We start from the raw sequence: 23,896 nt of genomic DNA, 5'->3' as shown, positions 1-23,896 counted from the left end.
TGGGGTGAATGTGCCCTTTCAAATCACTATGTTTGTATCCTTTGGATAAATACCAGGAGTGAAATTTTTGGGTCATAGGGTAGCTCTGTCTTTAGCTTTTTGAAGAACCTTCATACTATTTTCTAGAGTGGCAGCACCAGCTTGCATGCCCACCAACAATGGAAGAGGATTCCCATTTCTCTGCATCCTCACCAACATCTCTCTTTCCCTGAGTTGTTAATTTTAGCCATTCTGACAGGTGTGAAGTCGTATCTCGCTGTGGTTTTCATTTGTATTTCCCTGATGCTGATTGACATTGAGCATTTTTTCATGTATCTGTTGGCCATGTGTATGTCTTCTTTGAAGAAATGTCTGTTCATGTCTTCTGCCCATTTCTTGACTGGATTTTTTGGGTTTTTTTGAGTGTTGAGTTTGATAAGTTCTTAATAGGAAAGGGAATAAAAAGCTTAGATTTGTGAAATTAATCAGAGATCTAAGCTTTTTATTCCCTTCCTTCCATCCTCTGCCATGGAAATTCTGTCATTTTAACTTTGCGTATGTGAGCCCTTGTTTTCTTTCATGGTTTCAGGGGTCATCCTAGCAGTAAATTCACACCATTCCCTGGGATCCTTGCCAAAATGTTAAATCCAGTAATTCAAGAGAGCATTTCCAAGTCAATAAACTCTTCAATATGCAAATTTTATTTCCCATTCCCTTGATCAAGCATCCTTAGAACCCAGGCCCACACTTACTCCCCTGAGTTCTTCCAGCAAATGCTGGCTGGTTCTTTTAGCTCCTCTGGAGCACTGTCCCTTTCCTGCCTTATCAGACTCAGAACATCCTCTGCTATATTATGGGTCTCTAGATATTAATGTCAGTTCACAGCCTGTGTACAACCTAACTTAGTCACAGGACTTTGGCAGTAAGGAAGGTGGTATGGGTCCTGGGACAGACACATGATACTACGTGGGTGAGAGGACCATATAAAGCCTTCCAGTATGAGACTGGGGGGGGGGGGGGGGGTACTAACTCTTAATAGAGATGAATGGACCATGTCTGCAGGGTCAAAGGTTCAAAGGTATATGGGAAGTGAAAATCTTGAGAGACATCTATGCAGATGTCCTCATCCCACCAGAATCTTGGATTTTCCCAACCAAAGTACTTGGCATGATGGACTTATTTTGGTGGGGCATTTAGTCATCTCTGAATTCAGTCCTCTGAATATTAATTCCTAGGCTTAGACCTTGACCTTCTCTATCTTCCCTCTAGACTTTATAAAAGCTTCTTTGTATGCAACCAAGAGGTCCTCTGGCTCTTACACCTGGATTTTTAATTGCCTATTATACAACCTCAACTACTCATTATCTTTCTTTGGCTATCAGTGGCATTTAACAATAGCAATCCCATATCACAATGCTTAACATTATTATCTCTCCTGGAAGTTTCAAATGCATGATATATCACACCTGCTAATGTATTCTCTTCCATTAGTATAACTTTCCAATTCAATACAGGTAAAAGTTTAGGAACCTGATGATCATCTTGTTCCAGGAGCTGTCTATGCTCCACATAAGACCAGTGATTGGATCTGCATAGCCATCTAGATGGTGATCTAGCTTCAAACACCATCTTATCACCTACTTTCTCAAACCACACCTACTACCAATTAATGCAGGTTAGATTCCCTGGAAGCAGAAACTGAGACAGAGTTTGAGGTGAAAGATACTTACTAAGGATTTATGAAAGGAAGAGAGAGGAAGTAGGATTGGACAGAGGAAGAAATCAAACTTTGATAACTAGGCCAATTACGGCAGTGAGCTCTGGAGCAAGTGTTCCTTATAAGAGTGTCCCTAAAATGGCTGCTCCCACCTTGCTCAGTCACCAGGTAAAGGCTACCCAAGAAATGGTGTGATGTCAGGTAAGACGGCTTTCTGCAGCTGAGGCAGACCCTGAAGGATATGAAAGCTGGGGTTTGTCAGCTGACTGTCACCTCTGTGCAAGTCCTTCCTTGAAAGGGGATCACCATGTATAAATGATTATTTCATTTTACTTTCTGCTTGCTTTTTAAAGAAACTTTTAATAGGTTACTGGCCATTTATAGCTGATATAATCCTTTAAGGGCACAACTACTGAAATCCCGAAGTTTACAGCCCAAACTAGAAAATCAATAATTTTCCACAAAATGCATAAAATGAATAGGATTAAATTAGCATTATTCTTATCATCACTTTGAGACACAGTGCCATTTCTGGTCACTCCTCACCTACTCATGAATTAAGACCCAATTTTTCATGACTTGAGAACAGTCTAGAGCACAAGATTTTTATCAGATCTATGTTCACTCTGGAGAAGTTTTGCACTGATGGTTCCCTCAACTGAGATGAGATAGAATGCCTATTCTTTTTGCGTATGAGTTTAACATAGTGACTTCTGGCAATTTCGACTAGATTTTTTTTTTTCCTATGGGACTGATTTATTTCACTTTTTTTTTTTTTTGCATCACTTTCTTAAATCACTACATCTGAAACTAATGAATTTAAATTTAATTGAATTTAAATTTTAAAAAAGTGTAAGAAGAAGTCTGATTACTGTACTGCTGCTTCTACCTAGGATAAAGAGCCAGGTCTATCCAATAACCAAACAAGGTAGCATGGGGTTCAGACATACGAAGTAGACTTTCATACTCACGGCTGCAGTTTCTAAAACAAATTACTCTTCCAATAGACAAGAGCAGTGTTTCCTCACAGTGTGATTTATGAACTTCTTGCAACAGAATGACCAAAAGTTCTTGAGGAAAAAAATGCAAATCCCCTAGGGAAGGAGCACCAGAAAATTGTATTTTTATATTTTCAACAGGGTGGTTAGGTGACAATAGAGCACGCAAAGTCTGAGAACCACAGATCAATAGTATGTTCACTATTCAGTGACAGAATGAGCTGTTGAGCACTAATGGAAACTGATGTATACTGAGCCCTGACTATGTGCCTGGCATTGCTGTAAGCACTTTAAGTGAGTTGTCTCATTTTATCCTCACTATAACTCTACAAGTAAGAGACTGTTATTACTTTCTTTTTACAGGTGATAAAACTGAGGGACACATTTGGGGAATGGAAGATTTGATATTAAAATATAAGAAGTTTGACTAGAATGGTATGTACTGTACTGTGAGCCAAGGAGAAAACAAAGCTCAAGACCTTACACAGAACCTTGGATATCTGTAGTCTTCTGAACTTTCACCATTGTTAGAAAGGACCTAATTACTTCCGTGCTTTACATACTGATATGTAAATTTTGATATGTATGTAACATTTTTTAAGTTACAAGTATTAACCCACTGAACAAATTGCTGTATATGAGATCCTCTAGAAGTGACAAAGTTCTCCAATAACGTGGATACTGAAGGTTGGATCCCTCAGAAATGTCATCTTAACCTATCACTTTTAAAGAGTTATCTGGCCTGATTCTGACCTGTCTTCAGTTAACATATCTATAAAATAATTAGCTCATTTCCTCCATATATATAACTGCTGTACTGTCATTGTCACATTTTTTTAAAATATGACTTGTTTTACAAGGAGCTCATCAAAAGTGGAAACGAGAACACAGTTCATGTCAGAATTTCAAGAAAATATTCTTTTGGTTATTTATTAAAAACAGAATATAACAAGACTTCATCTCCGGCATTATCAACTAAAAGCCACAACCCAGTTTTCTTGAGAAAGTATTTTATAATTAAGAATATCTTATTCTATACTGCTTCACCAATCATGATGATGAGGATCCCAATCAAAATAATATTTCCAGTGTCATAGCTAATCTTCTGACTTCGTGGCTGTGTAAGACACTTTTGTTGGCTTCACATATTCTCCTCTACACTTCAATGTGATATTAAATAGCTCTTAATTCATTAACATTCTATTCAAATGAGTTCAATGTTTTCATTCCTGATTCTAATTAAAAATGAAATTCCCTTGTCCTTCCAGACTTAAATTTTTAAAAGAAAAAAATCATAATTTTAAGATAATTTCTTTTTAAAAAGGTATTTTATCCAATAAAGCACCATGATTTATATTGGAAAGCTTGTGTAGAGGCTTACAGGAATAAAATTTGTTTGTTGTCAAGCATTTTAGAGAGTTGTAACTAGAGTATTTAACTTCTCTGAGTAAGGACAGGAAGAAAACACTCAAACTTATTACATACCTCTTAAATGCTAACTAACTCTTCTGGATGCTTTTTATATGTTATTTCATCTAGTTATCACCATGCATTTGGAAAAAGGTATTATGGCCCCCGTAACATTACCCACCATGTACATATAAGGAGACAAAGTTTCAATGAGGTTCAGTATTATGCCCAAAGTCACACAGTTAATAAGTGAATCAAAATTCCAGGGTCTTCCCCCCAACACCATGTTGCTTCCAGAGAAAATGGTAGTGGCATATTAATGAACTAATGCAATCTGATTTGCTTATAAACACAGAATGGCATTGTGCAAAATACATTATATTATAAGCCAATTCTTTAACCCTAAGTATTACATTTACACACCAAGACAGTCTTTACAAACCATGAGTTGTTAATCCATAAACTGGTTACAAAGAAAAGAATTCTGATTTATTGTTCAGTGACAGAGGTAGATCCTAGGAGTAATCCTGGTTTTTCTGCACACGGGCAATATTTCAATTAAGGAGGTTTCTCTTTCAGAGGCCATCAAAATACTTTAGTGAGTAAGAATCACGGACCATCTGTTAAAAAGGAAATTGGTGAGAATAGGGATTGTGGGGGAAATGGATTTCTGCATTAGGAATTTCCTTACAAAAAAATGGAAAGTTACAAATGAAAGTTAATCCTTTTAAAGTCCTGTTATTAACATCAGACTTGGTCTATACCACTGACTTCTTCCTGATCTTAGACAATGTTAAAAGGTCATAAAACAAAGGGGTAGAGTTAGGAAATGCATCACACACAGAAGAAAAAGTGGGCTGTGACCTTAAAGCTTATTTAAAACAACAACAACAACAACAACAACAACAACAAACTACTTCTGTCATCCTTCAAGTTCTTCTGGTTTTAGTTTTCTTTTCAGCTCCCTCCTTGTGTAAACACCCACAGACACAACAGGTAGGAGATTAATTCATTCCTCATTTTTCATTTATTTAAACAGATGAATATTCTGCCTCAGGAGTCAAAACCTGCTGCCTTACATAATTAAGGTGTGTGCGTGCCTCTGTGTGTGTGTGTGTGTGTGTGTGTGCATGTGCGTGCGTGTGTGTGTGTGTGTGTTATGCACTGTTCTGGGATGTGAGAGGGAGCAGGTAGAAATCGTGAGGATCCAGGGTAGGAAGGCAGAGTTGATACCTCCCTTTCAAAGCTACTGTCTGGGAGAAGGGGTGGGAACTATACCAACCCATCAGCACTCCACATGCCAGTCTCACACACAGATCCTTCTCCGTCATGTTCCCTGGGAAATTTCCCCCAGATTAGGGAAAGAACGGTAAGGCGAGTCTGCCTCGGAAGGCGAGTTTTTACCATTGCAGCACAAAGGACAGAGAAGCGCGCCTTCACATCTTCGCAACTCCACTCACTTGATCAGCTCTACACTTCAGCACCACGGAGAGCGGCATCTCCTCAGCTACCACCCATGGGGAGCCAGATTCCCGCGACTCAACACCGGATTCCGGTCATCTAGAGAGGAGGGACCAGCCTGCTTATTTCTCCCTCAATGTAAGCAACTATGATGATTCTTTCATACTGATTTATCCAACAGAGGTTGTTTTCTTGCTGAAATAGGGAATTAAACTTTTATTTATTAGCCCTCTCCCTCCTGTGCATTGCTTGTATTTTTAGATGTAAATCTGGATCTGAAATCTTTCTTATTTGTTGGGTTGGTAGAGGAATTTTTTTTTTTACTTTTCCTTGGAAGTCTAAGTTTAAAAATCCATTTAAAATAGACAACTCATCCTGGTAACCCAACCTTTCTGTGCTAGAGTGCAGTTTTTTCTTTTATTCCTGGAAGAGAGTATATGTGTTGTCTGTTCTCCTCCTACTTCACCACTGACAGCTTTTTAATTTGACATTTTTTGTGACTGTATTTATCTTAACATAAATATGGGGATAGGAAGAGGTAGAAGGCTACCTTCTAATAAGTAGCCACCGTTAAAGAACTACAGGTGGGAAGAAAGAGGCTATTAATTTTTCTTTCCTTTTATTTGTGGAAAATATGTCCTTTAGATGTCCATTTCAACATAATGAATATGCTCTTAATAAAAGAGATGTAATCTGGGCAGGGCTTTGACACAAGCTTTGAAACTGTGTAACACAGAATCTCCTTCTTCACATGTGAAGTTGTAAATTCACTTAAGTGTGATTGAATAGACTTAATCAAGATGCTATTGCCATTAATTGTAATTTAAAGGCTTAATGAATTCAGGGTATATTTGAAAGAGGCAATAATGATTGACCCTGTCTAGTGGCACTCTGTGAATTTTTGCTTCAGAATGCCACCTGCTGGTGGGTCCTGTTTCTGAACCACTGGACACACATCAGATTTATGAATGAATACACATTAAATCCAGAATATTCATTATGAATATGATACAAACTCACTCTCTAAAATCTTCTAAGCAGCGGCATCGGTTTAATTATTTAACAACTTGCCAAGGTTCTACATCACAATTATAATTTCATAAAAATTTATTTCCAAAAATACTTGCTCCTAAGCTTAGGGGCATACAGATTAGCTAACTCCTTCAGGCAGTAATTAACCCAGGGAAAAAAAAAAAAGAAAACTATATAGAGCCTCACTGAGGCTAATTTCAGATACATGTGGTATTCTGGATGAGAGCCGTCAGGATTTCTTGCTCAGGAAAGGCAATCAACATTTCCCCCCAGATAAATATTTAGCATATTACTTTATTCAGTATTGTCATTTCACAATTTAAGGGCCTCTCTTATTTTCATAGTAGTAGATGATCATTTCAGGCTCTCCTGTCACAAAGGTTAATGTAACAGTTAAAAGGTTATACATATCTATTTTATAACAAGACAAATCTTTGGGGCAAAAATATATAACTGTAAGAACTTATCATTTCAGCTCTATCTGGAGATATACACAGTGAGATACAGACATCCAGTTTCATAACTCCCCAGTTCCAAATAGACAAATAAGGATTAAAAAGAAAGAAAAAATAAAAGCACAAAGCATTAGTTATATTTGTATGGCTAATATATAAGGTAGTTTGAAAATAGAGAGAATAACCTCTAAATGATGTTATTTGTTGAAAAATAAGTTGCTGATAAAATCATTTATTAGCATTCAGGAATCCAGATAATATTTTCAATCCAAGATGCAATGGAAAAAATATAACACATTATTGTGTTTAGAAAGTATACCTCAAGCAGAATTGTTTGGAAAGTGTATCTCAATATAATGTATTATAATGAGTAGCAGAAGGATATTTTGCTATTCCCATAGGAACTGAATGGTAAGGTATATGAACTCATGTATATTCATGGGATAAGTAGGTGGGTACTTTTTCTTTTATTCAAAATGCATGTGTTGTACAAGCAAATTATTGCCACTAACTTTAGGTAAGAACTTGAATGCTACAGATCCATAATTATTATGATTATATTAAACTAAGACAGTTAATAGTATCCAATGTTACTAGAGCACTTACTAGGCACTATAACTTATAGGTACTATCTCACCTCAACTTCAACAGAATAAGGAAGATGATACTTAGAAATTAATTGGATGCCTCTGGAAATAACAAAAAATTTTTCAGAAGTGTCTTGAAGAAGTGGGAATGCCCCAGTCACCCAAGGGACTTAATATACCCTCTGATATTAATGGTCTCCTCTAGCAACTTATGGACCATTATTTACAGTGGAGCTGGAAACTAATTTGGCTTTGGAACTCATACCTTATTTTAAAAGCTGTCAGCACAAACAGGAAATAACAGTTACAGGATCCTATGGCTCCTATATTTGTAAACATTAACACCTCTATTTTATTGGTCCTCTTTAATGCCCAACCCAAATTCAAGTATTTAAGAAATGATTATGTTATTTGACCATGATCCATATGCCAGGCATCAGGGGTACGGGGCACCAGGTACACATATGCCATATAAACGAGTAATTTCCCTGCCCTCAAGGATCCTGCACTCTAATGAAAAAAATGACAGTCTAAAGAAAATTAGAAAAAATGGAGGAGGAAGAAAGATGGCAATGGCATACCAGCCCAAAGCACTGGCTTTGAAACCAAACAATTGAGATTCCTAATAGTGGATCTACCACTCACAAGTTATATAGCCTTCACAAAAGTGGTTAATTTATCTCAGCCTCATTTCATCATCTGTTAAATGGGAATGACAATAACAACTGTATCATGTAGTAGTTTATGAGAATTTAAAATGATAATACATGTAAAGTACTCAGCATAATGCCTGCAACGTGGTTAATGTGTAATAAATGCTAATCGTTACGATTAGTCACTGAGGAAAACAGCTAAGCTTATCATATGATTTGTGTGAATTAAAACAGTAATTCGTATAAAGCACTTACCAGAACGTCTGGCACATGGCAAATGTGTAATATGTGTTAGCTATCACTATTCTACAGTCATTTAGAAAAACAGCTAAGCTGGCTGTATCAGTGGAGAGTAAAACGAAAGCCAGTTTATAGCCATTTACTTAAGTGTACTGGTGTGTAAGGTTTGGTCATTCCTGTCATGGACATCTGCATAAGGCTTCACAGTGTCCGGGACATCTGACACACATGACTGCGTCTTCACTGTGGCTGAGGTGCATGGAGGATGGATTTCACTAGTCCCTTATTTTGGTAAGAGAACTGAGATTCAGGAGAAGATTCCAAATCACTTGACTATTTCATCACTGCTGCTCTGGACTAAAACTCAGACTATGTAAACTCGGGAAAGAATGCACAGACCAGAGCTGGGTTTTCCTGGGTAACTAGTCTAACTCCTGGATTTTGTTTGGTTCTGCATTCGGTTGTGGAATGTTACAGACTGAATTAGCTTCAGGCTTGGGTGATTTCCACAGAGACCTATGGTGCATGGAGCAATTTTACGAAAAAGACAACAAATATCTCCGAAAAGACATTTTGATTAAGTGTCCTTTTCTTCATCAGTAATTAATCACAATCCCTGTCTCCAAAATGCTTAATGGTCATGCTTATTTGCAGCTGGATTTAGGGTGCAGAATTCATACTTTTCATGGATCACTGACATCTGGCTTTCTTCAGACTGGCTGATGCATCTGTAAAAGCAGTTTGATAAAAATAGCAACCAAGGGATCAAGAGGGAGAGTTTAATAATCAGTCCTCCTCTCAAATATGGTTTTGTTTCCACTGAAACCCTTCTTCTCAATGACATCAAATGTCAATGTATGCATTTATGAAAGATGAAAAACACAGTACCTTAATTGAGATGTTTGATGAGTTTGATCACTCATTATCTCAATAATATATGCAAATAAAAAGGCATTTGCATTCAAAGTTCATTTTTAAGAAAAATATTAGAGTAAGGGCAATCAAATGCTAATTGGATTTTAAGGAGAATCATTTTGCTCATTATTGTTCTTGAAACTGTGACAATATCCCCATACTCCAGCAGAGGAACACAGCTGATTCATGAGTGTGAGTTTTGGCCACCAGCTATTGTAAGCCAAATGACTTTATCTTTTTGACCTATCAACTTTTGTGGATCCTTTCCAACCCATGCGAAATGTATGCCTAAAGGCTGACTATCCATAATGTCAAGATTATTGGTAAGGCTAAATGCATTCATGAGTATAAAAATGCTGCAATTGGGCAAACAGGGAAAGGTTGGTGAAAGTGTACAAACTTTCAGCGATAGGCTGAAGATCTAGTGTACAACACAGTGACTATGATGATTGACAACACTGTATTACATAAACAAAATTTTCTAAGAGAGAACTTAATGGTCTCACCAAATATAAGCATGTGAAGTGATGAATGTGTTAATTCACTAGACGGTGGGATTCCTTCCATGATGCATACTTAAATCAAATCACCACAGTATATACTTTAAATATTTCATAATTTTGTCAATCATACACTAACAAAGCTGAAAAACTCAATGTTTAAAAAGCATGATTAGAGAGATATCAGGATAAGAGGGAGTCACAGCTAATAAGAAGCCCCCAGTGAGGTAAAAAGGCCCCCACCAATATCTGAACGAATTCCTGTGGCTCCCGGGTCTGTTGTGAAACCCTTTGTTGAAAGCAACCTCATTGCATAGGATGCCCCAGTATATCCTTGTATGCATACATGACTTGAGGGCCCATAAGGTTTCATCAAGGCCAAATTCTCCTGGGAAAATAGATAACTGACAATTCTGTAAGCATCTGAATGTATCTCAAAGCTGAGATTTTAAAAGCTGGGAAAGAGAGGCTTGTTTATTTCTTACTACATCTGGGTGTCTGCTTTCAAGGTCATTCAGAAAAATGCATGTCAGATGGGGAGGACATTTGACATTCTGACAAATACTAGGCACACCTATATATTTTTCCTTAATAAAACATAATTATTACAGAAACATCAAGGTTTATACGACACTCTACTCTTGTGCAGAAATTATTTGACCTAAGGTTTAGTCTTTCTGCCTCACTTAAATGAGAACGCTAACACCTTGCTTTTAGGTTTGTTTGTTGGTTGGTTGGTCTAATGAAGGAAATTATCAAACAATGTTTAACATCCTTTAAGTTTTTAAGCTGCAGTGTCTATGATATTTATCCGGACTCTGAATTTAGATTGGGTACTTACATGTTCCCTGTGAAATGTTTCTCTGCTCTGACTTGGTTCAGTAGTTATTATATATCCTTTGAATTAATCTCTCCAGGGCTTGTTGTTAGTTGTATACCCTTGACCTTGGAGTCTGACCTATTCTCCCTCTTGAGCAGACCTCTAATGTAAAAGGACATGGAATCAAGCTCAAGCCCTGGCTCGTTCTAGGACAGATGCCCTCTCATCTCTGACATACCACTCAGATGCTCCTGGGTGGAAATCAACTTTTCTCAAGTTGAGTTGTAATGACTAAATCCAAAAAGGCGCTCCTGAAAGGAGTATAAGCCTCATCCCAGGACACACTTAGTAGTTCCATCAGAAAGACTATTATTCTTCTATGGGCTCAATTCCTACCTGCGTGTGTGTACCCAGATGACAGACCTTGAAACTGACTTTGTAACATCCTCTGAAACAAGGCTCTTTGGGGATACAAATGAAGTGACTGCTTGGCTTTCAACTCAGTCTCTTCTTCTTCCTCTGAAAAACCTGTAAAAATAAATGCTTGTACCCTATTTGCAAGTCCCTCTCTCCTACAGAGGCCTCTAGTGGACTCCCAATCTACCCTGGCATCAGTAAGCAGCCTCTCTCCCTGGAATGATGGCATTGTTGAGAGAAATGGGCTCCGAGAACTTGAATCCCGAGAACCTTTTCCCCAGAAATCTTTTATCAAAATGTACTTCAGAAAAGTGGATGGCAGTTCAGATCTCTTTCTAAAGGAGCTCAGAGCTCTCTATTAGGATTTATCACCTACAGTTACCTTTTGACGGAGCTACCCATAATTATGCCTTTTAATTTTCTGCAGATGAAAAAGCTACTCCATTGAAGAGTTTAGCAGCTTCCCCCAAAAAATGTGTGACTCAGCCTTATGCAAGATTAGAGCATAAGCTCTGGCCTCCAAGTCTTTAGCCTTATGCCAGATAGGGCCCCCTAAAAGAGCTAAAACTAAAGGATTTGAGCAGGTCAAAAGGTAAAACAAGCAGAAAACCAAATGGAGCCCAAAATTTTAAAATTCACAAGATCGCCAGTTTTTTAAATCTCAAAACACTAGAATTAGTTTAAAGGTCTTCTTCTAGGATTACTTTTATTTTTTTATAAAGGGCTTAAGTAAAATAATGAGTATTCTTAATGCATGGAGATATGACCAATAACAAAAAGACTACTGGAAACACGGAAAATAGTTTAAAATAAATCTCCAAGTACTTACTATTTAGAATAGCTACTGTCTTATTGAAATGTATGCCATTCTAATATTATCTGAATAATGTGAGTAGGGGTCGACCAGGAAAAAAAAAAAGAAAAAGAAAAGAAAATATGGATAAGGCCAACTGGAGAATCAGCTGTTCAAGTTTGTAGGGACTTAGGGATCATGCGGTCCAGACTCTATATTACAGTGAAAGCATGCTGAGCCAGGGATCCATTCAAAGTCTCACTGTTAGCTGAAGATGGGGTATCTGACTTAGGCTCAAATGACACAATACCTTTTATTTTCTCTAGTCTGACCTTTTTAAAACCCTGGCAAACTAAAGGACTAGGTCACTTGCCCAAAGTTACCAAGTTGGCCAAAGGTGGAGGCAGGACTCCTACTCTATGCCCTCTGACTTCAAAGCCTGTCTCTCAGTCCTACTTGTGTCAGCATTATCACCTGTAATAGGATCTATGCAAGAATCGCACAAGTAATATATGTGAAATTATTAACTACTTAGTATAGTGACTGGCACAGAATAGGTACTTAATAAAAGTTTAACCATTATTACCAGTAGTATTAGCATTAACCTCTACACTCTGACACAACAGCAAAGAGCAAGTGAAAAATCCAGCATCTAAACTGACCTGTTCTTCCATCCATACAAAAATCCAGGTTTGGGGCACCTGGATGGCTCAGTCGTTGAGCGTCTGCCTTCGGCTCAGGGCGTGATCCCAGAGTCGTGGGATCGAGCCCCACATCAGGCTCCTCCGCTGTGAGCCTGCTTCTTTCTCTCCCACTCCCCCTGCCTGTGTTCCCTCTCTCGCTGGCTGTCTCTATCTCTGTCAAATAAATAAATAAAATCTTTAAAAAAAAAAATCCAGGTTTGATCTGAGGAAGCTAGGAATGAATTTCTTCAGGGGAGATACTTCAGTGGCCATCAGTAAGTGACAATGTGTCTAGGCCCGCTCCCTGCCTCATCTTGCCCTTTGGTAGATGCTCGGGCTGCATGAGGACCAGAGCACTGTGCATGAGCACAGTTCCCATATAGGATGGCCACCCCAGATAGCACAGAATGTGGAAGGAGAGGCATGTGGCCATGCCTGTGTGTTGTCACAGTGACGGAGCTCAAGGGGGTAATGCACCCAAAGCAAAGGCAGCAGAATCCACGGGGGCCGTCTGCAGCAGATCCCTGGGGGAACCGGGCATGCCAACAGGCAGGAGGGTACAGAATAAAACCAACACAACTTTCTAATACAAGTCACCTCACTTAATCTTCCAATGGACGCTGTGGCACACAAAAAGTTATCCATGTTGTATGGGTAAATTCACAGAGAAGCAGGGTACTAAAAGCCCAGAGAAGTTAAGTGACATCCTGAACTTTGCACAAATGGAAAGAAAATTCACAGTCCTTGGCCTGTTTCGACCACACGCTCCCTATCTCCCATTACCCTCCACCTGAACCCACATTTCAGTCTGCCAGCATTCCTCTACCCCAGGCGTACTGATGCTGGATAACCAAATCAAGATTCCTCTATACCACTAGGAATAGTTCAGGTTTAGCAACCTGTCTTCATCTCAATGAGAGGAAAATGATTTCCAGTAAGATTTTGTAATTGCTCGTTAAGATCCCAATTGTGAGCTGCTTTTTCATCTCAACAGTCTGGGTTTGCTCTGCCCCTGGGAACCCCGCAGGCCCCTGGGAGAGTAACAGAGCATCTCTGCCTTGTACCCGCACAGGCTGGGGAGCAGCACCTTCAGAAACATGCAGCGCCGGCACACGACACTGAGGGAAAAGGGCCGTCGCCAGGCCACCCGGGGTCCCGCCTACATGTTCAACGAGAAGGGCACCAGCCTGACGCCCGAGGAGGAGCGCTTCCTGGACTCGGCCGAGTATGGCAACATCCCCGTGGTCAGGAAAATGCTGGAGGAGTCCAAGACCCTCAACTTCAACTGCGTGGACTACATGGGGCAAAACGCACTGCAGCTGGCCGTGGGCAACGAGCACCTGGAGGTCACGGAGCTGCTCCTCAAGAAGGAGAACCTGGCGCGGGTGGGGGACGCGTTGCTGCTGGCCATCAGCAAGGGCTACGTGCGCATCGTGGAGGCCATCCTCAACCACCCGGCCTTCGCGCAGGGCCAGCGCCTGACCCTCAGCCCGCTGGAGCAGGAGCTGCGCGACGACGACTTCTATGCCTACGACGAGGACGGCACGCGCTTCTCCCACGACATCACGCCCATCATCCTGGCAGCGCACTGCCAGGAGTATGAGATCGTGCACATCCTCCTGCTCAAGGGCGCCCGCATCGAGCGGCCACACGACTACTTCTGCAAGTGCAACGAGTGCACCGAGAAGCAGCGGAAGGACTCGTTCAGCCACTCCCGCTCCCGCATGAATGCCTACAAGGGACTGGCGAGCGCTGCCTACTTGTCTCTGTCCAGTGAAGACCCTGTCCTCACCGCGCTGGAGCTAAGCAACGAATTGGCCAGACTAGCCAACATTGAGACTGAATTCAAGGTAACTCTCCCACTCACCACTCTGCAGACAGATTGCCCAGAGGGCTCTTCCAGGTGTGTCCAGTAGTCAAATGGGTTGTTTTCCGGTCTAACCCAGGGTGAGGGCCTTGGGGTCTCGCTGGCCCACAGGGAGGAAGGGGAATTCCTCAATCTTGCTAGATGTAGGCCTGAAAGAAAAGCAGCCCATTAGGTGAAATATTTGAAACCGCCTAAATGTGAAGAGGTGACTTAAGCACAAATCTACACAGTAAAAGACAAGCAGCACCACAGGCAGGATGATATTGTGGTTCCAGGGTAAATGCCTCACTTGGTTCTGCCCCAGGTTGCTCAGGAGTGTGTCCTAGACACACTGGATGTTTCCTAGATCAGGTCTGGGACTTCTTGATTGTCTCACCCAAATGGCTTTGACTTGTCCAGATCTCGATCCCATCCCGGACCGTGTTCATCCTAGATTCAGTCTCCTATCCAAGGCTAGAAAGGCTTGCCTGCAGCCCTTCTCAGTCCAGCTAGCTATTACTATTGTTCTGTCAAGGGGCTGAGGGAAAGGTACATGGAAATGAAAATGAAACTGTCTCTGTGTAGTTGGGCTTCTTACCTCAGTAGATGGGCCCAGGACAAAACCCTGACAACACCTAGACAACCAGACTAGCTCAGGGAATGGAGACCCAACTCTGAAGTCCACTATTCAATAGTGGAGTGATCCTGGGCTTCTATTCCCAACTGTCACTCCTCTCTAAAGGAGGTGTTTAAAAACGACCATTAATATGGGTACCATTATTATCCTCCTTTTCGATGAGGGCACAGAAGTAAAGGGGTATCATACAGCTAGTAAGTAGCAAAGCCACTGTTCTAATCTAGGCACTCAGAGCCCAGAGCCAGCTCTTAGCCATTCTGGGAAAATTCTTCATGCATTGAGCTTCTCAGGGTTCATTTGTCTTTATCTGAATGATGAAGGTATGGAATACCCCCACTGCAGAAGGTACACCAGGAGCAGTAGAAACTACAACCAGGTTCAGCATTTCTCATCCTGCTATTCAATCAGAGCCTAGGATGCCCTGGAGCATACAAAAAGGTGTCACGTGCAAAGCTGACACTGGAGCTGGGAAAACATGTTAACTGCAGGAGAAAAGTTCATTGTCCAAACAAGATGTCACTACAAGAGCTGCCCCTGCAGGGGATACAATTAGGTGGCCACGGATGGGTACTGATTCAGCCAAAGGGGCCCCATGGACCATGGTGTTCTGGGAGATCTCAAAGAAGGAAACAGAACGGGGCTGGGCCTTGCTGAGCAGGAGGAATTGGATCAGTGGGAAGAGAGGGGTGGGCATATGGAGGAGGCAAGTGAAGGTGAAGTCCAGAATGACCCAGAGCAGGCAGGTGACTGCCGAGAAGCCGCGTGGGACTAGAACAAAGACTTCCTGTAGTGGTTACGCAGGAGGAATGCTACAGAGATGGTTCGGGGGCAGATCTCAGAGGGCTGCGTGTGTCAGGCTGAGTACTTTGGATGCTCTCCTTTAGAACACGGAGAGCCACTGAAATTTGTGATTAGGGGACTAAGATGATGAAAGCTAGAGTCTTGGAAATTTACTTCACTGGTAGGTTAGCTGAATTAGAGGATTTGGAGTGTGAGGAACTGGGACCAAAGGGGGGAACAATTTAGGTGTGCATGCATGTGACCACGAAAGCCTCTCTGAAGGCATGGGTTGCCCATAGCCACGGACAGAAGAGCCAGGCTCACAAAAAGCTGAAGGGCACTGCAGACTGTGAATAAATGAAGAATCTTGTCATTAATGTATTTTACTCCACCTGTTCCCCCCATCTTGCACCCATTTACTAAAGTGGAACAAATTCTCTAAACCTGCATTGTTCATAGCATCAACAACAACAAAAATAAACCTGATGGAGGTGGATGAGGGGATTTCCCAAAGAGGCTCCCAAGGAATGTAGCTATTGCCTGTTCTTTCCTTGTCTCTGTAAAATAAACTCCATCGACCAGCGATAAGGTCAATGAAGTCCCAAGGAAGGTTGGTGAAATTGTGCTGGTTCCCTCAGCCTCGGACTGAATCTTCACAGGCCATGTAAAAGAAATGGCTAATCCAATTAATTTAGATATTTCTGGCCCAAGGGGGGGTAAAAAAAACAATTCCAGAAAAAAAATTTTTTGGATTAGGTTTTCTGGACAATTGCACAATCCTCTACTTATCTGGAATCTGGGAGCAGGCCAGCCTTACTAAATAAAACGATGCTAGACTAACATTTGGAATTACATCTGAGCCATTTGTTTCCTTTACTAAAACCAAAGTCTGGCATATTTTAGTATGTATAATATCTAAAACTGGAAGTCTGTGGAGAGCATGATATTTTGATTTAAAAAATAAATTATGAAAATTAGAGACAATTAAGAGCACTAGTAACACGATGACAAATGCGTTCGACAATGCAATGCCTTACGCAGAGTAAGAGCTAGCATAAACACATTTGCTGGCTATTAACATCCCCCTAGTTCCCTTTGTTTGAAATAATGTCTTTCACACTGGCGACAATTGGTGCATTATAAATTAACACAAGCGGTCCTTTAGAACTTTGTTACTTATCCAACTATCCTTGTATGTGCATTCCTGACGTTATAAATCTTCTCAGAGAAGAGAGCAGCTTAGCAAAAGACAAGTCAATTTGTAATAAAAGAATAAAGAGCCAGTGTGTGTTCTAAAATGCACTCTTCAGAGTCTGTCCTGCTTTACAGGGACTACGCGCTGCTGACTGTAGCCACGTGTGTGTGGATAACCCTGTGGTATCAGTTGTATAAAAAAGATCTCTGGTCCTGACTGCAGGTGTCATAACGTCATCCTCCAGATCCTCTAAGACACTTGCTCTGGGAATGGCTGCTCCCGACTAGAAAAGCTCACACAGGGAAACCTAGATTCAGTGGCCTAGTCTACTGTTTTTGAGTCACTGTAATTTATCACCAGAATAGCGTCTAGTCATTAGCAAGATGTACAGCCAATGTCCAGGGCTCCGGTAAATTATGGCTGAAGTCAGATGCGTGCTAGCAAGCCAGTATTTTTGGTTTGGAAATGATGCATCTCTTCAAAGATTTTCCTATGCCTCTCTCATCTTTTTGGGTCTACAAAGATATGAAAACTCAGTGTGGCCAATGGGACCTTCCTAATGTCTTGACTGGAGCTCAGTAATCTAGTAAGCATTCCATAAATCCTTGATGGAGGGAATGAAGGAAATCGTGAAAGCATAATCCTTTCAACTGATTAAGCAAGTGATTACTTTTATCTATGATTTAAACTCTTCCTACACGTATGACTCTAATACAGCTATTTGACAGACATGGTGAGATGGGAAAGCTCTACAGAAGGTTACAAGGTGGTTAAGGTGATCAAACAAACACACGTTAAATAACAGAGGACCAATCATATGCTGCATTGTATGGATGGTGCCGGTGGCCACTAAACTCCTGGACGGCAGCACCCACAAGTGACATTTTGGTTAACTGGCTGGCTTATCTATAGAGGAGGAGAAAGAGACAAAGAAAGGGAAGATCAGCATGGGATGGGCTATTCAGAGGTGTTTCATCCTGAGAGAGGCTCTCTGTATACAGAGGCACCTGAAGTAGCATGGAAAAAAATAAGGTTGAGTTACAGCCTCTGCCACCAGGAACACCATAAGGCCTTCACATTTCTCTGGAATTAATCTTCTTCACTGGTTTTCTTTGTTTGGTTTTCTTCACTGATCAGCCTTCTGATAAAACTGCTGAGGATCCCCTTTATTTTGCTGGTATCTTGCCAAACTCCAGGGCATCCTATGTGTGTTGCTTGTCTAATAGAGCTGTTGTATCAAAAGGATTACAGGTGTTAATCTTTCTTTCAACGCAGAGTTACGCTAGCAGCAATGCCTAGTGGGAGCTGGAAGGGGTGGGGAAGCAAAGGACAACTCCGGAAAATTGTGGAGTGAGGTTTAGGGATTTGGAAGGAAAGAGAAAACAGGACAGGGATGGGAGGTATCCCTCTTGCTCTCTCACCTTTTGCTTAATTTTTTTTAAATTTTTTATTATGTTATGTTAGGCACCATACAGTACATCATTAGTTTTTGATGTAGTGTTCCATGATTCATTGTTTGCTTATAACAGCCAGTGCTCCATGCAATACATGCCCTCCTTAATACCCATCACCAGCCTAACCCATCCCCTACCCCCCTCCCCTCTGAAGCCCTCAGTTTGTTTCCCAGAGTCCACAGTCTCTCGTGGTTCATCCCCCCTTCTGTTTACCCCCTTCATTCTTCCCTTCCTTCTCCTATCGATCTCCCTGCTATTTCTTAAGTTCCATAAATGAGTGAAACCATATGATAATTGTCTTTCTCTGCTTGACTTATTTCACTTAGCATAATCTCCTCCAGTTCCGTCCAAGTTGCTGCAAATACTGGGTAACCGTTCTTTCTGATGGCTGAGTAATATTCCATTGTATATATGGACCACATCTTCTTTATCCATTCATCTATTGAAGGGCATCTCGGCTCCTTCCACAATTTAGCTACTGTGGACAATGCTGCTATGAACATTGGGGTGCATATGGCCCTTCTTTTCACTACGTCTGTATCTTTGGGGTAAATACCCAGTAGTGCAATTGCTGGGGCATAGAGTAGCTTTATTTCTATCTTTTTGGAGGACCTCCACACTGTTTTCCAAAGTGGCTGTACCAACTTGCATTCCCACCAACAGTGTAAGAGGGTTCCCCTTTCTCCACATCCTCTCCAATATTTGTTGTTTCTTACCTTTTGCTTAAATTTAAAAGTATACCCCTGTCCCCGAGTCAAGGGCCAGGAAGCCCAACAAACATTTGCTTTACCATAGTTACTGAACACTTGGTCATTCAGAATAATAGCAAAACTACAACTAAGAAGGCTTTCCATGTTGACACATCAGCATGGAGGCTGCTGATCGTGCAACTGATTCTAATAAACCAGAGAGGAAAAGAGTACGGGGCAAGAAAGCTAAAGCTGTAGCTTCATAGTGCTTAAAGTGTTGATGACTTTACTGTTTATCAAAGGGTTGTTAACCACAGGTATTATGAAAAAAATAGATAATGAATTATGTATCAATGTTTGTGTTGCCATTTTAAGACCCATAAAAAAACCTCTCTGGGCCTAAAATACCACAGATTAAAAATGCAAATAATGATAAATCAGACCAATTTGCCACCTGCTATGATCTCTACTGAGATCCCACTGTGGAAGGTAAAGATGTTGAGATGACAGTTTGTAATCTGCTTGCAAACTTATCAAAATGGAAGAGGAAAGAGGAGGGGAGAAGGAGGAGTGTCTTTGTTTTGTGGTGGGGAGAGCTCAAAGCACATAGGAACTCAGGCCATATGAAGCCAGGGAGCTAGGAAGCCAGAGAGCTTGAGTAAAGGCCCATCCTGCTCTGAGGCAGTATTGGAAGGCTGAAGAAGCATGTTGCTCCCAGCATCCAGCGGAATCTGTGTTTTGCACCTGTTTCTCATGCTTTGGATATTTTTAGGATTTTTAAATTGTATAGACCAACGCCCTGGGAAAATACATTTCCTTGAAGTTTGAAAGCCTGGCTGGTAGTATAAACAAATGCCTACTTAACATGCAAGAAATGACTTGAAAATTGTTTCCTTTACAATCGGGAAAATATTTTTTAAGCTGCGAAGTCTGCAGGTCTTAAAAGCAAGTTGTTGGGTTTTTTGTTTTTTAAGAGAACCTGGCAGAAACTTCCTCAAAGCACTCACTTATATATCAATCCCCAGTACCTCCAGGGATCCAACTGTGTGCCCCAAGCCCTCTGCTTGAGCATCTGCTGAGACAGAATGTAAGCAGAAAGGAGAAGGATCACAGATGTCAGGGGACAAGCTGCCACGGGATGCCCCCCACCTGAGCATGTGCAAGTCTGGGGCAGTGAGAGCATACATGTCAGTCAACAGGGTCACACTGCAGCCAGAAGCACTGGCTTCCATGTCTGAGAGCAAGATCCAGGGACTGGCTTATCTCAGGAGACGGGACAGACCTGACCTCTGCCCACGCTAGCTCCGTCTTTTCTATTTTCCTACCTAAGCATCTGGAGGAGCACTTTCACGAGGGCATTCATTAATGAGTCATCACAGGAAATGAGCTAATTAACGTATCCTTTAATGACAGTTTTTCACTGGGTCACAAGTAATGCCTAAAGTTATGTGACTGTCTTCTTCTAGGGTTTATGCCAAGAGTACCAGCCTCTAAAATACAGGAAGACAGTGTACGTTGGGTGACAGGAATTCAGGTGGGATAAAGGACGCCATTTGTTAGACAAGGACAAGGGCAGGGGACAGGCTTCAGTGAGCGCCCAGTGCAGCCATGCTTCATATCCTCAAGGCTGTGGAATGGAGAGCCAAGAGCTTGGCCCTGCAATCAGACTGAACTGGCTTCCAGTCCTATCTCCTGGCAACCATGCCATCTTGGGCATCTACTAGAAATTAGTTTTTCTTATTCGGAAAACTAGGGTGTTAGAATTGTAACATGTCCACAACGGAATGCCTGTTTTCCCCACCCAAACACTGGCTCTTTCCCTAATCTCTGTAAATGACAACACAATTCACCCACTTGTTCAGATGCCTCATCCCGCTGAACCTCCAGAAAGTCCTGGCCCTGATTATGTACACAGCGAATATTAGCTCAGTAAAGAAATAAACGAGTCAGTGAGGGAATTAATGACAATGTCCTCGCAGGGTGCTGGTGAGGATTATATTCTTCATCTAATTTAATCCTCACCAGCACCCTGATTAGATGAAAAATATAAAACTCTTTGCAGAGAACTTAACACAGAATAAGTACATAATTTTCCCCTAGAGAGCACAGTGGGGATGAGCCTGCTGGATTTTCAACACAGCGTTCCTTCCAGTGAACACACTGAAGTTTCAGCACCTCCTCTACTCAGTCTTCCTGATTTCTGCTAAGCTTCCCTACCCCCTGCCCCCACCCCCTGAAGATCCTTCTAGAACTAGAAAAACTATAGGCTGTCCATGTGGGCTCCATGGTTAAAAAAAGACCAAGGGAATAGTTCCAGTTGGAAACACACAGACCACTGAGAGTGCATAAGGCTGGAGCGCTGCTGGAACATTACTGTGAGAAGAAATGGCGTGGGCAGGAACGACAGAGGAGCGGAGGGGGCGGAGGAGGAGGAGGAAGGAAGTGGGCAGGCAGAGCTCCTGACAAATACAGACAGAGATTATTTTTTGAAAAATATCTCCGTAGAAAAGATTCATCACTACACACAAAAAAATGGGGGAAAAATCATTTCCTCTACAAGTGCAACTATCAGTGTGAAGTATCAGAGATATGGAGAAATTGGAGACAGTTCTAGAGAATATTAGTCAATGAGTAGCAGCACAAATTACCTCAAATGGAAATGATGGAAATGAAGGACTTTTCTCTGAAAAGAAGTTACAATGCTATATAAATTAATCATCATGGGGTATCATTAATCAAGTCTGCTGCACACCCCATCCACATGCAGGCATGAATTTTACTAGCAGCAAAGTCACAGATTCAATGTGGAAAATATATGTCAGGAGGATGGGATGGGAGTATGGTCTGGAGACCCGGAGAATATCACAACTGGGTGGACCCTCCTTACAGAGCTATCTGAAAATCTGGCATCCCTGCAACACTCATTAAGCCTCTAGTATGAGCAGGGCTCTAGGCTGGGTGCTGGGATGAAATGATGAATAAGATGAAACAAGGTTCTGCCCTCAGGCCCTGATAGTACAGGGGAGGGGACAGGCATTATTCATACAATCATGCAAGGAAATGCGGCTTTACAAATCATGCTGGTGCTAAGCAGTAAAAGGGCAGTTTTAAAGGCTGATTTAGTAGGACAGCTGACTGTGTGTGTGTGCGTGGGCTTGTGTGTGTCTGTGTGTTTAAAGATTCCTCTAAGGAAGGGCACCTGGGTGGCTCAGTCGGTTAAGCGACTGCCTTCGGCTCAGATCATGATCTCAAGGTCCTGGGATGGAGCCCCGTGTGTCTGGCTCCCTGCTCAGCGGGGAGTCTGCTTCTCCTTCTCCTTCTGCCCCTCCGCCCGCTCAAGCACACGCACACTCCTGCACTCTCTCTCAAATAAGTAAACAAAATATTTTAAAAAAAAAGATTTCTCTAAGGAGACAATGTTCAAATGAAACCTAAGGGTATCGGAGAGATGAACAGGCAGCAGGGAACGGGAAAGATGGTGCTAGGCATAAAAAGCGCACCTCACCTATCCAGCAAAGATAGGGGAGAGAGGCCCGGGTAGAGAACTGTAAGTAGCTCCACACTATAGGGAGTGATGGGGAGAGGTGCAGGGGATGAGGGCACTGAGCCACACCACCTCAGCCGTGGCCTTCCCACATAAGAAGCTGGACTTCATTTTCAGGCAAATGAAGAGCCAGCAGAAGGTTTCAGCAGATGAGCGAGTGACTCGTGTGTGCAATCTAGAAACATCCCCGGCACCTGCGGCAGAAAGTGGACTGGAGGGGACAAGACATGAAGGAGTTGGACAGTGGCTGTAGGAAGAAGGGTGTCCTCCCAGGAAGGAGGTGAGTGGCACCCCAGTGCAGAAGAGCCAGCAGATCTCAGCCCGCTGGTAGCTCGGCACAGCTGGAGCGACCCCACAGTCAGAAAAGGTGTCCGGCTCCTGGCTGTTTCCGGTACAGCTTGCTTGTCTGTGAGCTGCGGGGACCCTGCTTCTTCTGTCTGTGGGGCCTCTCAGTGCTGCCCAGTGGAGCTCCGGCTGTGGACAGACACAGAGAAGGAGCAGAAAAGAGCCAGCTCCTTATCTCCTCCTCCACGGCGGAATCCCTGTGGTGGGGCAGCACGGCAGGAGAGTAATGAGGGGTCCAATGTTCCACCCTGGCGTCTGCAGGTGGAGAAGGATGTGGCCCAGGCCAAACTGTTCATTGCCAGTGCAGACGGACTGCCAAATGGGTTCAGAAGTGACACAGAAGGAATTCCACTGGATTTTAATCTTTCCAGTGCATCTTCCAGATTCTGAGGATATCTGGTCACTGCAGCGACCAAGTAAACAAACATTTCATTAGAGGAAAATGACTAAATCTTATCTTTTATTTGTTTTTTCAACTGGAGCTTGTTTTAGCATCAATAAAGGCATGAAGTCGACCTCTCCCTCTTCTTCCTCCAACATTTTGGATGTTGAGAGTACCGGAGCAGGAGAACACTGGGGACAGGCAAGGCTTCTCTGGGCACTGAAAATCCTCCCTGGTGAACCCCTGGTTGAGTATAGGGGGATGCATTAGCCCTGGCACAGCTGTAACAAAGCACCACAAACGTGATGACTTAGCACACAGAGCTTGTGCTCTCACAGTGCTAGAGGCCAGAAGTCCCCAGTCG

At 42.0% G+C, this 23,896-nt stretch overlaps 1 protein-coding gene across 1 annotated transcript in view; it reads left to right on the top strand.

The window, feature by feature from the left end:
- Positions 1-23,896, top strand: part of TRPC7 (transient receptor potential cation channel subfamily C member 7) — a 160,990-nt gene that overhangs the window by 1,858 nt on the left and 135,236 nt on the right. The window contains exon 2 of the mRNA XM_026508042.3: positions 13,733-14,510. Coding sequence (XP_026363827.2) covers positions 13,733-14,510 — 778 coding nt within the window. The remainder of the gene's footprint in view (positions 1-13,732; positions 14,511-23,896) is intronic.

The sequence above is a fragment of the Ursus arctos genome, unplaced genomic scaffold (genome assembly GCF_023065955.2).
Source record: "Ursus arctos isolate Adak ecotype North America unplaced genomic scaffold, UrsArc2.0 scaffold_5, whole genome shotgun sequence".
NCBI lineage: Eukaryota > Metazoa > Chordata > Mammalia > Carnivora > Ursidae > Ursus > Ursus arctos.
The sequence above is the reverse complement of the archived record's forward strand: the minus strand, read 5'-3'. Positions and strand labels throughout refer to the sequence as shown.